This window comes from Neopsephotus bourkii, unplaced genomic scaffold (genome assembly GCF_033783945.1).
Source record: "Neopsephotus bourkii isolate Nb327-2 ecotype Australia unplaced genomic scaffold, CSIRO-AGI_Nbou_v1 NB_998, whole genome shotgun sequence".
NCBI classification, from domain to species: Eukaryota; Metazoa; Chordata; class Aves; order Psittaciformes; family Psittacidae; genus Neopsephotus; species Neopsephotus bourkii.
This window is the reverse complement of record NW_026901490.1, coordinates 788,360-804,997: the sequence shown is the minus strand read 5'-3', so window position 1 is coordinate 804,997 and position 16,638 is coordinate 788,360. Positions and strand designations below refer to the sequence as shown.

General features: G+C 44.3%; 1 protein-coding gene across 4 annotated transcripts in view; it reads right to left on the bottom strand.

Moving 5' to 3' along the window:
* PRIMA1 (proline rich membrane anchor 1) overlaps window positions 1-8,523 on the bottom strand; it is a 49,856-nt gene extending 41,333 nt beyond the window's left edge. For 2 of the 4 annotated variants that reach the window (XR_009726475.1, XM_061359900.1), the window contains exons 1-3: window positions 8,022-8,505; window positions 7,568-7,700; window positions 1,265-1,415 (exon numbers count right to left, since the gene is read on the bottom strand). Coding sequence is in view for 3 of the 4 variants with exons in the window: in XM_061359900.1 (XP_061215884.1) it covers window positions 1,265-1,415; window positions 7,568-7,700; window positions 8,022-8,452 (715 nt within the window). In the remaining variant the exon portion in view is untranslated. Of the gene's footprint in view, window positions 1-1,264; window positions 1,416-7,567; window positions 7,701-8,021 lie in introns of all 4 variants that reach the window. The other 2 variants (XM_061359901.1, XM_061359899.1) reach the window with 2 other exon arrangements.
* Window positions 8,524-16,638: the final 8,115 nt, after the last annotated feature.

The following is a 16,638-nucleotide window of genomic DNA, read 5'->3' as shown; positions in this document are numbered from 1 at the left end:
GTACTTCCTTTCCCAAGTGTTTCACTGTTATTTTTTTCTGGCCTCAGCCTTAAATTTCTGCATCATGGCACAAATACGAAGCACGTTCCTGAGAGAAAACACACTGCAAATTCTGAATGTCCTAAAAGCTGTGCAGAAGCTTTCTTCGTGTCTTCTGCACATCTGGAGATAATGCTAATAAAGACAAACAGCTGAATGATGTTACCTAATGATTTATTTTCCCTTGTGGAAGCGCTGAGAAGGATGCTAGATACATTTTGCAACACTGTTCCCAGGGGAGTTTATCTAAGCAAAGTGAAGAATTAATAGGCAGCCTTTTAGGGAGAGACCAATTTGTGAAAATACAGAGACATTAAGGAGATTTGCTGGAATACCAAACACCCGGGACCTGAAAGTGTCTGTGCAAAGTTCAGCCCACATCCCTGCACCCAGCCCTGCACTGCAGAGGAACTGTTTCTCGTGGGACCACTGGCATAGTTACCACTCTCCAGAAAGGATCTGTGTGTCAGGGATCACAGGAATACTGATGTGGAAGAAAACTGGCACAGCTAGCCAGCAGGAACTGCAGGCACAATGTGTGTTGGACATGGGAATGCACAGCTGGAAATTAGGAGGAGCTCGGGTGGGCTGGATAAAGGTTGAGAGCACTGATTTGTATGAAGAGCAATAGATGACTCTTAGCCTGTATATGCATTAGTGTGAAAACTGCTTACTTGCCACTGACTACCGCCATGCCTCTGACTTCTGTTAGTTGCAAGCAATGTAAAATCAGTGCATGTGACTCACTGCTATAGTAAAACAGTAGAGCTCCAATGTCTCAAAAGACAGCCAAACGTGCAGGACGGTCTAGTCAGAGTGTTTGAATATTTGCTGCTTACAAATTCGTTTGCCTTGGACCACCAACCCATTCAAGCTGCACACCTGGCAAAACAGGAGGCCAGGTACCTCAAGGGGAAGCCAGTGCTGTATCTCTGTAGCAAAGTACTTCCCAGGGCTAGGGTATTAGAGAACCCTAAAAGCCAGGGAATCATATATAATACAGTGAAAGAAGGAATTTCGTTGGTTTTCCTCCAAAAGCCAAGCATTATTCATTGATCAGAAAACAAACCGCCATCTCTACTGAGAACATTTTCATTTGCTAAGTGGAAAATGAAAGACAAGCTAGCTGTGTCCTCTCCCACATCCTTTCTCCTTCCGTCTGTCCAAACATCCCCATTGCTTCGCCCTCCCTCAGTGCACCACAACTGTACCAGTGGCTACTTACTTGGCACCACTAGCAACCTCGGGGGCGGTGGAGGTGGAGGAGGTGGTGGTAACAGTGGCGGTAACCTGCACTGGCAAATCTGCTGGCAGCTCTCTGTGACTTTCTCTGCTACGGGCTTGGAGCATGACTTCTGGGGCTCACCCTGAGTGATCTGTGAAGAAACAAGTCATTGCATGAGCAGCAGAAACAGTGAAAACTGATTTTCCATGAATGTGTTTCTTGGACTTGAATACCCGAGGGGCACTTCAGACCTGTGTGAGAACTGTGCTCACGTTCCTCCCTAAGGACACTATGAAGAGGTCTCTTCCCTATATGGTCCCCATTTTTTATTTTTTACTTAACACAATTATCTTCAAGACGACTTTCCCTCCCTCAAACTTGGTTGAAATTGGCCAGCTGGTTTCTGAGTTATTAAGGGGTAAGTAGAAGGCAGGTAGCGGCAGACATTATGATTGCGTAAGCCTTCTTTCCTTAGGAAAGCCATCTAGCAGCATACATTATTCACAGGGTCATTGCTGCAAGCCAAAGAGAGCTAATAAAAATCACATGACAGTTTGGGTCAGGATTATGTTCATTTTCCTTATGGCAGAACTGAAAGCCAGAGGAGAGCTCTCTTCTGCTTTGCCAGCCTCCTTTGCTGTTTGGAGAGCATTTCACAGGGTGTTTCACTTCCCACCAAGAGGAGAGGAGCCCAAAATTCACTCCACAGCAATGACATGGACAAAATGGAAATGCCACAAACTGGGACTTGTAGCCTTTTCAACAGGCACTGTTGTCTAGCAATAAAGCTCAAGATGAGGCATTGCAGAACCCAAGTGTAGGCATAGATGATTTAGCTGTGATTGGTATGCAATTTAATAGTTTGATCTAGTCATTAACAACATATTTTTCTTACCATCAGTATTATTTACATAACTGGGGATTTAAGGAATATTCAGTAAAATTCCTAATCTAACACTACAAATGGAGTAAGTCCCTGATGAAAAGGATATTTGCTGAATATCACAGGAGCTTCTGAGAGGTGTTAACTTCAGTGGTTTCTAAGCCAGCTCTTTTTGAATGGACTGATACTCAGGTGGAAAATACTGTACATAGTTTTAAGGAGAAAAAGCCTAAAAGATGAATAAGCATGTTATCTATTACTTTGAACGTAGCATTAGGGGGGACAGACCTGGGACAGACCTGTCTTGCTGAAGGCAAGGACAGTAATGCTAGCATTTAACCAGTTTTGTACAGTTTGGTCTTGAGCATATTATAGTCTTAGCAGTTTTGTCCTAACATTACCTTCTTTAATTAGCTCTTTTCTACAACGTGTTGGTTGTTACGAAGAGGATGTTTTGTGCCATGCTTTCTGACCTCTTCTGACCCTGCTTTTCCCCAGGGTTTCCCAGGGTTACTTTTTCTGCCCTCCTCTCTCCTGCCCAAGCTTTGATTCCCTTCGCCTGCCAGCTCCAGGAACACAGTTTGCCTCTTCTCCCCTTTCAATCTTAGCCACCAGCTCCCAGCACAGCCTCTCCCACCACCCGCCGCTGGGCACCAAGGGTGCTGTGCTGCCTCTTGGCTGCAGGAAAACTGTACACAGTCATTTCATGCATTTCTGGGCAAGAAGAGACATGGCTAATTAAAACAACATCACTGCACAAAGGACATATTCACATGCGTAGGAGTTTTCTAAATGCAGAAAGACGCATTACTGTGGCCTCAGGGAAATGGAGGTAGGGCTTTGTTGATTAAATATTATAGAGAGGGAGGAAAGAGTAGAGAAGGCTATGTGCAGCTGAGTTGGAAGCACAGCACAAGTCAGTAGGCTCAGTTCTTTAAACAGCTTGTCAAAATCTATTACCAAACATAGGGAGAAACAAATTCAGTACAAGTGCTTTCCAACTTTCCCTTTCTCCATCAGGTAACAGTAAGAGGATGGCTAAGGACCATCCCACACAGCCTCCAGGAACTTACACAAACTCTCTGAACACTCTAATGAATCAAAGTAACTCGGCTTCATAATCCCTCGTGGCTGGTAATCTGTCTGCTAAACAGGCTTATTTATTTTTAAAGTAAGTGATCACAGGCACAGCAGAATATCCTCCATACTGCTCCAGCTGTTCCAACACTGTTCACATGCTAGGTTGGGGTGTCAGGGACTCTCCCAAGAGAAGCCCCGTAGGAAGAGTACCCACTCCATGTGGTGACAGTAGCATGCCTGGAGTACCTCCTAACCGTACTGGTATGACCACATTTACTGTGCTGAGAGAGGAGGCAAGGGAACATCCTTCCATTGGCCCTGGCATCTGATTAGGAAGCAACTATCAACTCCTAGCTACAATGACCATCCCCCATCTACTTGCCCAGTTGATGAATCCTGTGGCTCGCTGAAGTCTTACAGGAGCCAGTGCAGTGATAGAGAATAGAGACGGAGAGGAGTAACAGTGAGCAGACTTGGAGTCAGCTTCATTTACAGACCAGAATCAGCTTTGTGTATGTAAGTCTGAAGACGGTGCTGGTATGGAAAAGCTACATTGACTTATTGCTCTAACTTAATAACAACCAGAACCAAAGGCTTGCTCTGTCTTTTTTTTTAGCACTATTGACTGTTTTTAAATCCCTGGAGGCTCTCCCACCTTAGGCTGGTAATCGAGTGGCCTCAGAAACCAGTGGATATTTTTCTCAACTATTCTGCAGACCAGATTAACTCTATACATGCCCAGCCACTCCCTGCTCCTCTGTAGTTTTAAAATACTATTTCTGGGGGCAGGGGAGGGGGTGGGGGGTGAAGGGGGTGGGGGTGAAAGAAAAAAGTTGCTTTGTCTCCCAGTACCTTAGTCCAAACCTTTATCACCATTCCCCATGACCATTTTTAAAAGGTTGGGAAAGAACTGACATTTAAAAGCATGGGCTTAATCACCTCTTTGTTTTCCTTTTCTTGCCATTCAGTAAAATGCCTGGTTGTTAGAAGATACCTGTATTACCTTTTACACAGATATTACATAGATATTACCTTGCCAGGGGCTTGTCTTAGTGGGTTAATTTAAAATAACAAAGATATTGTAAGTTGGCTGAAATAGGAAAGACTCAAATCAAGGTTGAGGGCCTTGAGGAGAAGAGAAACAGTCAAGGCCTGCTGCAAGAAGATTAACTAACAGTAGCAAGACAGAATGGAGAAAAAAGAAAAGACATTTGGCTCCTTTTCAACAAAAAAAATCCCACTGTTGATGTCTATTAGTCTTCTTATGAAAGGAATGAAGGCTATTACTTGGTCTTCTAAAGGTAAGCAGAGCAAATCACTAGAAATTATGCTTTAGGGAACAATCTTGCTCTGGCAGAGGATGATGAAATAAATTAACCCATGTTTCTTTCTTATTGTCTGCAATTCAAGGTAAGCTGCCTTTACAGGAGATGGCAAGAGAAAAAAGGCACACTGAAAGAGACTCATTTTTTTCCAGCCAGGTCTGCTAATTCAGGTCCAGCCTCAAACTTTACTGCTTGTTTGCTCTGCTGGACGGTACCATGTCCCCAGAACGGCTTTGGGAGCTCTTTGCAGGTAACAACTGACCAGACACCCACTTGGCTGTTTGTAGCACAGAATTTGCCTTGGCAAGGGGTCATCTATGGCAACAGACCACACAGGGCTTGCTCCCTAGTTGTTACTCTGCACCTTCCAGCCATGAACATGTGTCTCCTCAGCCGGTGTAAAACTTGGTTGCTTGTTTGGCATGGGGTTTTCTTAACACATTCAGCAGCTGGCCAGTTTGGACATATATGTTGCCTGGATTTCTAGTCAGTGCCTTTTTTGCCCTTCTCTGAAAATACAAAGAGATGACTTCATAGATTTGTACATTTAATATGAATACGCTTTGCAAAAGGGACAAATGTTTTTAAATATTCATGAAAATGATCCACAAATGTCCAGGGAAAAAGAAAACAAAGTGGTAATTGGTGGTTTCCTTTTGCAGTCTTTCTGTTGAAATTTGTGCTTGTGATGCCCTTCTTTCTCATAAGAGATTTCCTTCAGAAAGTGGTCCTAGGCCTGCGTTGCAGAGAGTGGAAGATTAAATCTGCATGTCGTCAGAGCTGTTTAGTATTTCAGTAGAGTCCCATAGGGTTGCAGCAGTCCACTAGCATGCTCTACAGAGTGGGATGGGAAAAGAGGATTAATACAGTCCCCTGAGGGTGGCCCTTTTGTGACTTTTTAAATCAGGTAAAAGAAGGAAAGCTTGAAAAGGAAAGTGCAGTTGACTGAAAAGGCACAGAGATCTCTAAAAGCCTGCTGATGTGGCAAGAGCTTTGTCTCTTGGAAGCAGTCTACAGAGATGAGATCTCAACACTGCTGTGTAAATCCCAGGACTGCTCTGCATAATTCACATCAGAGTTAATGCAGATCCATGTTTATGAAACCAGAAAAAACGTGACTCTGTTATTTATCATGACACTCACTGCTCTTTTTTTTAATTATGTCAAAAGCCTCAGACAGAATCGTCCCTTCCTTCTTGTCACAGTGCTGGCTACGACACTAATAAGAAAAGATGCTGGGTTTGGGTTTTGTTGTTGTTTTCGGGTTTTTTTCTTAATAAGATAAATATTTCCCCTCTGATTAGCATCCGGCTAACTCTCTTAAGTGCCTCAAGGAAAGGCCTGAAGCGGGAATGCAAAGATGTGGGAGGGAAAGCCATGCCACAGATAGGTCATTGCATGGATGAATGGGTGAAGAGGGACTGGGAGAAGGGACATGAGAAAACACAATGGCTGCTATAAATGGAGCAGGGACACGACACGATTTGACATTACCGAATCAGTAGAAAAGAGTACAGCTTGTGAGACTCTGAAGATAGAGCAAGGATTATGACTCCACATGGAGGACAGAGTCAAGGGAGGGATTCAAAGACTGAGGGAGTTTTGGTCTCAGGAGGGCCGACATGTCGGTGAGCCCCCCACACCTGCCCTTCTCACTGGTACCTGCTGGTGGAAGCCTTAGCTACATCATAGTTTTGGGACAGTTGGAAACAAACTTGAGTATGAGCAGATGTCTTGATTGCCCTTCCACAGAATAGCAAGCAACAGCACAAGTACAGCTGATGAATGGGACAACAAAACTTCCAAATTATTGCAAGGAAACGCTGGGCCCCCCCGCTTTGCCATTTCACATTGGCAGCTCAAATTATTACAGATGTACTTCTCTTTGAAAGATTGGCTTAGATCATCTGAGTAGTTTGGCAGAAAGATGTTAATGCTTTTTTTTTTTGTTGTTGTCTGCTTGATTGACTGACTGATTACAGGAGAGAGGTTGCAGAATACCTCTCTTTTTACACAACTACCCTTCCCTTAAAAACGAAGTTACAGTTTTAACTTAAGCTTAGCTACCTGAATCCTGAGCAGGACAGCACAATGGTAGCTCTGGCAAAGATCTTTATGGTAGTGGCACTGGTTTAAAGGAGGTTGTTTTGTTGTATGTATGTTCATTTTAGTCTGTAAGGAGCGCAAATCCTCTTTGTAATTCACGGTAAGAGACAAGATGCCGAAACAAACAACATCTCTCTTTAATCTCTTGGGAGTCACCAAGTTTAGAACAGCAAGTAAAAGACATGGAGTCTCCACTGTGTTTTCTCCAAGAAAGAAACTGTAATTGTTCTGTTCTTGAACAGCACTTAGCTGTCTCATCAGTCACTTCTCTGAAGGCATGTATTATAAATAAACTTTAAAATATCAAAGTGACGCATTTGAGTTGAGCTTTGCTGACGTTCTGATTCTCCGAACTGAATGGGTGCTCTCCCTCACCGTATACCAATTTTCCCCAGTCCATCTTGCTAGTCACCCCACATTACAATCAAGGTCACACAACATCACAGCGCCGGAGTTGGCAGAAGCTGATGCAGCCCTGTACTCAGAGAACCCTCAATTCGCAACCAACAACGAAAACCCACGGCAAAACATTACCAAAATTAGCCTGTCGGTGCCTCGCTCCATGCACTGCTTCTTTCTGTGCATCTTGCCACCTACAGCAAAATGCACTTGCGAGCTCCTGCCTGCCGGCGCGCCGAAGAAACTCAACTACATCTTGCTGAGAGAGACAACATCGAGTTCAGCGCTCCCGGGGATCGGCGCCCGCCGCCCACCCCTCGCGTGCCCCGTCCCACAGCAGCGGCCGAGGGGGAGACCACGCCGAGAAGAGCAACAGCTCTGCCCGCTCCGGGGCTCCCCCGGGCGACCACCGCCCGTCGCTCCCCGCGCTTCCGGGGGTGCCGCCGGCGCTCAGCCCGCCGCCCCATGCCCGGCCCCGGCACCGCTCCGGGCAGGCTGCGGCAGCCCTACCTGTGCGGAGCCCCAGAGCGGGTGGAGGGCACAGTGCAGCAGCAGGGAGGGCCAGCAGCAGCGGAGCAGCCCCAGCAGTTCCCGGAGCAGCATCCCTCCTGGGGGGGCGGGCGGGGCGCGGGCTCCGGGCGACCTGGGGAGGGAGCAGAGCGAGCCGGCAGCAGAGGCGTTGGCTCGCACCCATCCCCGGAGCGCGACTGTCCCAACTTTAATTCTGCAGGGGAGGGAGGGAAGGAGAGAGGGAGGGAAGGAAGGAGGGTGGGGGGGGCAGGGAGATGGGCGGGTGGGGAGGGGAAAGGGTGGTTGGGAAAACCCAACGCCCTGCAAGTGGCGGCTGGCTCCGCTGTGAGCCGTGCCTCCACCCGGCCCCGCCTGCCTCCCGCCAGCCGCGTCCCCTCCCCGGGGTGCCCCCCCAGCAGCCTGCCAGCGCAGGGGCTCCGCGGCTGGCGCTCACCCCCGAGCCCGGGGTTCCCTCACACCCGGCGGGGAGCGGGCGGTGGAAAAAGTTTGGAGCCGGACTCGGGGGTAGAGGGGCCGGGCAATGCCGGGGGCGCTGCCGGAGCCGGCAGCAGAGGCGGAGGGAGCGGCGTGGCCGCTCAGCCCGGGGATTGCATCTCCCCCCTGCCCGCCGCCGCTGGTGCAGTGATTTTTCAAGCCCATCGAGGCAGTCCCTTGCGCGCTTGGCTCCCCTCGTCTCTCCCTCCCCGCCCGAGCTCCTCCCGGTGGCGGCTGCCCTCCGCTCAGTCCCTGGCACCGGGCACGGCAGGCCGGAGAGCTCCGGCGGGCCAGGAAGGAGCCGCTCCCGCATTCAGCACCGGGCCCGGGCCCGGGCCCAGGGGGAGATAAGAGATAGGCCGGCACCCCCGCGTCCTGGAGGAGCCCCATCCCAGTCTGCAACCAGGTGGCTTTTGGGTTGGATTTTTCTGGCCGCCTTGTTGTGGTGGTGGTGGTGGTGGTTTGGTTTGTTTCCCCAGAGTGATGCAAGGTCTTGTCCCGTGACCAGCAGGACTTTTCTCTGCTGCGTCCCCAGGTTGTGAGGTGATTCTGGGATGTAATAAGATGTTTCATGGCATTCGTGTTTCTGTGTAGAAACAAAGCAAGTGGAAATGCTTAACAGTGCTTGGGGGAAAGTGGGTGAAGCATCTGCCAATATCAAGGCCCCACAAAACAGAAACAGGAGAAAATTGGAGATGAAGATGGTTTTGCTTCCAGTGAGGCAGTTAATGAGCAGAACACCTGCTCTGTGTGAATGGTGGCCGTTGCTGCAAGTTTGGCTTGTACTGGTGTGTATCACAATGACCATAAACGTCTGTGGTTGGATGAGTGGCACAGGGGTCCTGTTTTCAGTGTTTTAAATGCAGTAATCAAATGGGTTTGAATAAACTGTTGGACCCAGTCTTTATATTTCATACCCAGACATGAATGAGTTTTTCTTTGTATTTCTTGAACTTGGTGGGCCAACTTTAATACCAAGTTTCATAAGAATCTGCTCAGTGAAGCAGGAATGGAAATACATTAACTTCTCAGCTGATACAGGGCTAAAAATCTTTTTCATATCTCCATTCATTTCAGCCCCAACAGACACTGGTTTAAATGTCAGGACTATCAGGCCCAAAAACATCTTACAAATGAAAGCAGCATAGTGGAATTTAATGGAGTTACACCTGAGCTGAGGTAGACTTATTGAGCCTAGACATTTATTTTTAAGTCCCCTTCTTGTGGCTTTGTAATGCAGAATACAGAGAAGCAGAAACATTATGACCATGGGTGTAGGCAGTAATTGTAGAGCGAATATATTTTCTGTAATGATGCTGAAAAAAATGGTGTCCTTATCTGTAAGTCTACTGTGTAAGATGCAGTACCCAGTATATTGTGCTCATTCAATTATAGTTTTAGTGAGCTGGAGTCACAAGAGACAGCAAAGCTTTTCAGGCTTTCTGGTGATTTCCTGAAGGTATTTCAGCACTTGGTCACAGTACAGAACATAATAAATTGCACTATCTGTATATATAGTTCTTGGTTACTGACAGAATGAGAGATAAGGCTTTAGGCATTGTACGCCATAAACATAAAACACAGATTTCTTCCAGTATTTACAATGCCTTAATGTCAGAAGAACTGGATTTTCCTACCATTAGCAATTGTCCGAGTAGCTGTCTCAAAGCGTTGTTCCTGTGGTTCAAAAACAAACCAGGGAACTGAGGAGACAGAGCCAAACTCAACCCACAGTCGCATGGAAGCAAGTGTAATCAGGGATATTGCTCTGACACAAACAAGAGCAGAGTTTGGCCCGGGTAATCAGCATCTTTTCTGTTTTGCACTGGTAATTGACAGTTCCCTTGTGGAAATAATTTGGCTGTGGATATATTAAATCCAGTCTTTGACCCCAGTCATGTGGTCTGCAGACAGGCATATTCCTATTAGACTGAATGGCTGAAGAAAGAGCTGAGTATGTGCCCTGCTTTTGTCCACATGATACCAGTGCTTTTTTGTTAATTGCGTTGGCTCCTGTTCTGTAGTTTCTATGGAAAGAAAATAGTCCAGGATTTTTTTCCCACTTACAAGGAAGATAAATGGTATGGTGCTTGTAACACTGCCAGCCCTGAATCAGTGACATGCTTGAAGTAAGTTTTGCTTAATAACACATTCATGGTTTTGTAGTACTGGGACTGGTGTGAGGAAGAACAAAATGATTTGTCTGCAGCAGTCACGCTACTGGAGTGTTGAGATGGATTTTGGATAGGGTTGTGATCCCTGGACCAGGACCAGGATTTCATGGGTTGTAGGCCCCACTACTAGTCAAGACTTCCTCTGCTACCTTGGGCACAGAGGTACCTACACCAGGTTCTTTGCCTGTCAAAACAGCATGATCGAATCCAGCTACCTTGAAGGCTGCACTGTATTTGGTGGCGGAGGCAGTAATGGGCTCCTGTCCTGAAAGATGCCTTTAGGACATCACAGAAATCAGGGGCAATGCCAGATGCTTTGCTGGTGTGATCCACACAGTTCCATGATGTCGCTCCGGAGATGAAAAGTGGGTTACAAGTAAGTGTTACATTTCAAAATAGTAACTTCAGCTATTTGAAAAGATTTTGTTGTCATTTTCAGAAAAAGGAAAAAGGCTGTTCAAACAGCATCATATGAGCTGTCTCTCAAAAATTTAAGATTAATATTAACACTCAATGGAGTGATGACCATTAGTCTTTTTCCATTTCATGTTCAGAGAAGAGTATTTATCTTGTTTGCTTCGTGGTTTTGTTTCTTTTTTTTAAACAATTGCTTATAATCAGAGCAATCATGATTAACACTCCTATAGAAAACATTATCAGGGACTGCAACACTGATTAGCTGTACAAACAAATATAATCCTACTCTTTTAAGTAGCCATAATGGTCTCTAAGAGGCTATTTATTTTGTGTAGATTAAGTTTACAACATGCATTCAAGTGTTCAGGGCACTGAAGGTTCTCTTCCAGGTTGACTTGTCAAAACTTCATTAAAATCAATAGATATTCACCAATCTGACTTCAGGCAGAATTTGTCCCTATGTCTTTGAACACATGGGAGCAGGCTATTAGCTGGAGCCAGCAGAAGAGGAAGCAAAGGCAACCACTTCTCAAGCTTTGTGGTCAATCACATGTAGGAGGAATCCACTTAAGCTTTTTTTGCAATGACATTTCTGGATGCAAGTCAATGAACTCAAGAAGTGTATCCAACCTGGTGAAATGCTAGCCAAGCGTAAACAGAAGACATTTTGTCGTGGAGATGTCAAAGCCTTCTGCAGCCTGAAAGCATAATTTCTCTGTGATTAAGTTTTGGGTGTGAGTCTAGAATACCATTGATGGTCTGATAAACGTACAGCATCACTTTGGCTTGCACTGGAAATATTTTTGTTGCTATTCTTTTGAAGATGATGCGAGGAATAGTAACAGACTAAGGAAAGGGTTAAGAGTTTTCTTCAAACTATGTATTGATTGACTTAGTATAGGGAACAGGTGTGTTCTTGTTCTTGCTAGTCTTGTGGTTAAACTATAACTCAGAATAGGTAGCCAAAACACATTGTTCAAAATCAGGGACCCTTTTCCCCTCAAGAAGATTAGTGTCTGACAAGAACCTGTTTCAACTAGTCTCTATAAGACTTGAGGTTGCCAGCTGGGGAAACTGTGCCAAGGGTGAAAAGTGCATGGCGAGGAAGACCTCTTACTTCATCCAGAAGACCCCCGCCCAAGACCACCAGATGGCAGTGCACAGGCGTAGAGGGGAGGGGAATGGTATTATTGAGTTCGTAGGACTAGTTGTAGTAATCTCCTCCGCTTCTGAGAAATCCCCTCCTATGCTTGTGAAATCTAATGAATATGTATGTTTGTGTGTAATAAATATCTAGCTTGTTGGGCTCTCGGTGTGCGAGTTAGGAGCGATCCCCCTTGCACCTGGCACTGCAATAAACATAACCTGCTTTATAACTCTTTGTGAGTTATGAAGTTTTGTTCCGTAAATCAAAGGTACTTATATTGCTCCTTATATCTAAAGCAGTGCTTTCAACATGTGGAAAGCAAATTTATTTGGTTTGGATTTAAAGTCTCTACCCAGGAATCCACACTTTACTGAGAAGTTTTTAGGAGATCACAAAATAGTGAAGGTCACAGCAGCAGAAACAGTGGAGGAATTTGCAGTTCTCCAACACATCAGCTGCTAGTGAGGGGAGAGGGTTCTTCTTGGTGATCCCAATTATTTTAAAGAATACAGAACAATACTAGGACCCTTAATTGTATTTACACATACAAGTAACAGATTTGATTTTTAGAAGACTTGATTAATTGTTCTATAATTCCAGCTCGTGGGAAAAGATTCCAAACTTTGAGCACATCTAGAATAAATTGTTATAACAACTGATTCTTTCATTTTCATTATATTAAATTCATAGTTAGTTAAATATTGGAAGCGGGTTTTAGGTTCTAAAGGTGTCCAAATTTCAAGAAGTGCACTTTAAGTTTTCCCTCAGATAAATATGGGCAATTGTACTGCATCTGGAAAACAAAGGCAGAGTGTCTCTTTTCCCTTTGTACCTTAACTAAAATGAATGGACCCAGTTTAAAATAGGACCAACATGAAAATTTCTGTCACATAATCTTCAGCTTGTGCTCCAGCACCTGAATAAGAGGACATGGCATATTTGTGTTCACAGCCAGAAGAGCTATGGGTAATACATCATGTAAACCTGCTCTTGCCTTTTCAGTTTTCTAGCTCTGAAATTCTGCATTTAGTGATAAAAAGGCATCTTGTTTGCTCATTTTTGGTAGTTTCTCACATTTATTCTCTTCAGCAAATGGGTTTGCTTAGCAGTATCACTGTTCTTTATTTCTCAATGTAAAGATGAAATGAGTGGCATTAATTATTAAAGTGTCCAGAGAAGTCAGAGATGTGAGGAAAGGCTTGTGTGCCCCAAATATGTCTGGGTTTTTCAGCTTTATCAATTGTTCACACAGCACAGTGCTTCTCCTCACATATATTACATTTTTAGTCTCTTGTGCCTATTACAATGAAGACCTTAGCTCCTGAGAGAATGGCAGGTTGCAGGGGTCGCTTAAGTGCTTTATCAGTTTTACACTCAACATTCATTGCTGCTTAGGTTTCATCTGTCTTTTCAGAAGATGAAATCCTTGTTATTTGAATGTGTAAAAGACAGTATGTAAGCACTGCCTTCACGTTTACTCTTTAATTCCTTTTGGCTCTCTTGCAGATCCAATATAAAAGGTAGGGATGGTTACACCTTTCTAGGAGGAATTCCTCATCTGCTTTACTGTGGAAATTGAGTGCAATTGCCTAATAGGTTATGGTCTGTAGTTGCTCCATTGGAAAATGGCTGATCAGGTGATAAAACTTCGTCAAACTTTAATAAGCCCTGAAAAGATATCTTGTTTATTCCATACCACTGATAAGGTTGTGTTTGTCTATTCTTGAGGTTGCTATAGATGGAGAAAGAATAAGACCAGAACTATGACTGCCCAGACCATTATGGAAATGGATAGATGAAAAGAACGGGGCAGAGAAAATATACAAGAGTGTAAGTAGCTCCAGCTGAAAGGCAAGGGTGAAGAATTGCTATTTCTAAGAAAAAATATCACTATAACTTCTTTTTTTAACCCCCCTGCAAGCAGAAACCTGCACATATTTTTGTCTATTTGTTTGGACTGACTGATCTAATTTTGATTGACAGTTTAGTGAATCCTAAGCTTCAGAATTTTTCCCCAGACTGAAAGTCCAAGAGTTTCTGTGCCCAGCAAAATATGATTGAATTGGTGACTAACACCATTGTCTGTAAGTCTGTATATTTGACAGTGTGTCATAAAAAAATGCTTGAAAAATGGTCCATTTCACAGAACATTGCTTTTTCTTTCTGCAGTCTCGCTCTTACTTCTTACTTCTGTTTCTAACAGACATGATTCCCATTCTGAAAAGTTAGGAACCAGATTCTAGAAAGACGCTGGTCTTCAGGTCTCAGGTGTCAGTTGTCCAACCTTTGTGCCTGTGAGACACTCCAGGCTTTAGCAAATACAAAAACCTGCACTCCTTTGGGCAGGTGACATGGGACAAAACATGAATAAACTCTGCCAAACTTCATCAGGGTGAGTTCTGCCTGACCTTGGTTTTGAGAGTAAATCACAAAGATGTTATTAATTATTATAAGAAAATACTGCTAGAAACACTTCCCAAGCTATGTTTGGTTTTCTTCATGTACCCATAAACTCCACAGTGGATTTTGGTAAAGAGCCATTTTACTTTATCTGTAACAATAAATTTAACAAATGTGGCATCCATTGTGGTAAGGTGGATGTGATCGTTTATGCCACTGACAAATGAGTGACATTTGTTAATGGCATGAAAAGAAATAGAAGTTGTGCCAATGTCTAACAGAATTTTGGTGAATGTTTTATTTCAGCTGAGGTTAAGAGTTAAGAGCCAGACTGCAAGCAGGTTGGATTGTAATGGGCCCATCTGTCTCAGAGCAAGAGCTATTGATCGGTTATAAGTCATTGCTGGCGGTGAACTATTGCAAAGAGACCGCTGGCAGCAGAGCTCTTCTTTGAGATCCACTGCAGTCAGATAGCACAGAGGTTAATGGGCAGAGGCTCTCTCCAACATCTGGATCCTGAAAAACAAACATTGTGCTGGGACAAATATTGACAATTCCTAGTGGCATTACTGGTAACAGCTCCCAGTTCTCCCAGCCAGTGTCTATTTGGTAGGTAACAGAGGCCCTTATTTTATATATTAATTCAAAACTGTCCTATCTGTACTCTCCTGAAAAAATATATTGTGGTTCTCTCTGTAGCTGGGAAGGAAGATCTATCAGTTTGTCAGTGGTTTCTAGGCTTTTACAGGGTGTTAAAGTTCTTTAAGTCTTTTGCATCATCTATGTCTGAAGTCACCATGAGGCATGCCCAACAATCCAGTTGGCTGTTGCTGTAATGTCTTGAATCCTGTGTGGTCTGTATCCATCTGAAGAAAGAGAAGAAAGACACCTAAACTGGTGCTGATGCTTTCTGGTATGCAAAGATATACTAGAATTTGCCTGCTGACCATAGGTGTTAGGTTATCTTTGTATTTGGTAAGATACTGCTAAAATCTTCTTAGAATCATAGAATGGTTTGCATTGGAAAGGACCTGAAAGATCATCCAGTTCCAACCCTCCTGCCATGGGCAGGGTCACATTCCACTAGATCAGGTTTCCCAAAGCCCTGCCAGCCTGGTCTTGAACACTGCCAGGGATGGGGCAGCCACAACTTCTCTGGGCAACCTGTGCCAGTGCTTCACTACCCTTATAGTGGAAATTTTTTGTCTTACATCTAATCTAAATCTCCCCTCTGTCAGTTTAAAGCCATTCCCCTTTGCCGTATCACCCTTGTAAAAATTCCCTCTCCAGCTTTCTTGTAGGTGCCCTTTAGGTACTGGAAAGGTGCTCTAAGGTCTCCCCAGAGCCTTCTCTTCTCCAGCCTGAACAAGTCCAGCTCTCTCAGCCTGTCTTTATAGGAGAGGTGCTTCAGCCCTCGGAGTATCTTCCACTCCTCTGGACTCACTCCAACAGGTCCACATACTTCTTATGTTGGAGGCTCCAAAGATGGACACAGGACTGCAGGTGTGGTTTCACCAGAACAGAGTAGGGAGGGACAGTTGTCCCCTTGACCTGCTGGCCATGCTCCTTTTGATGTAGCCCAGTATACAGTTGGCAAAATGCTGTTAAACTAGGCCAGTAGTTGAGATCATGGTTGATCATGGCTTAGACTGACTATTAAAGAGGCACACACACTGACTACCTGACAGACCTTGTCACCTTTCTTGTACAGGAGACAGACAAACATATGGGTCTTTCAGGACTGGTTATAGCTCTAATTCTTGCTTGGACTTTAAAGAAAGAGGAATAGAGGAAAGCTGTATGGAAGATCAAAAATCTACATTATAATGTAATTTAGGCAGTGAGATACTGCAAAGCATTTTATTTCTCTCTGCAACAACCATGTTTGTGTTGCCAAAGCAGTTCTACCTGTCAGTGTCTAAAAATATTATCTCCTATCAATAAAACCTCAGTTCTCATCTTTAGCTTTCTAAGATTATAGTGTTCTATTTTTAATTTTTTTTTAAAACATTAAAATCCTTGATCTATCCTTTTCTTTCTTTATCTTAACATACTGCACATATATGCAGTAGGTAGAAGAAAGTCCATAGTTCCTCCATTTGAAAAACTTACACCTTAGAGTACTTTTTATCTTGTAGTCTGCTTTGTCTCATCAAACAGTGAGAAAGCTCTAAGGAGGTCCCAGGAAGATGGTGGTTAAGGTTTCCATTGCCATGTCTTCTAACATCAATGACCACTCTATTCCACACTGATTGAGGTGTGCTCTCTCTTGCTTTAAATTTCCACCATCCCTGCTCAGCCTACGTGAGAAGGGATAAAGGAACATGTTACAAAATTCCTGTGCTTTCTTTGGGGAAGGGATTTCTTGCTGTGATGAGTGATGGGCCTCATCATGTTTTCACTGGCACTAATAATACTCAGCTAGTGAATACATTTTT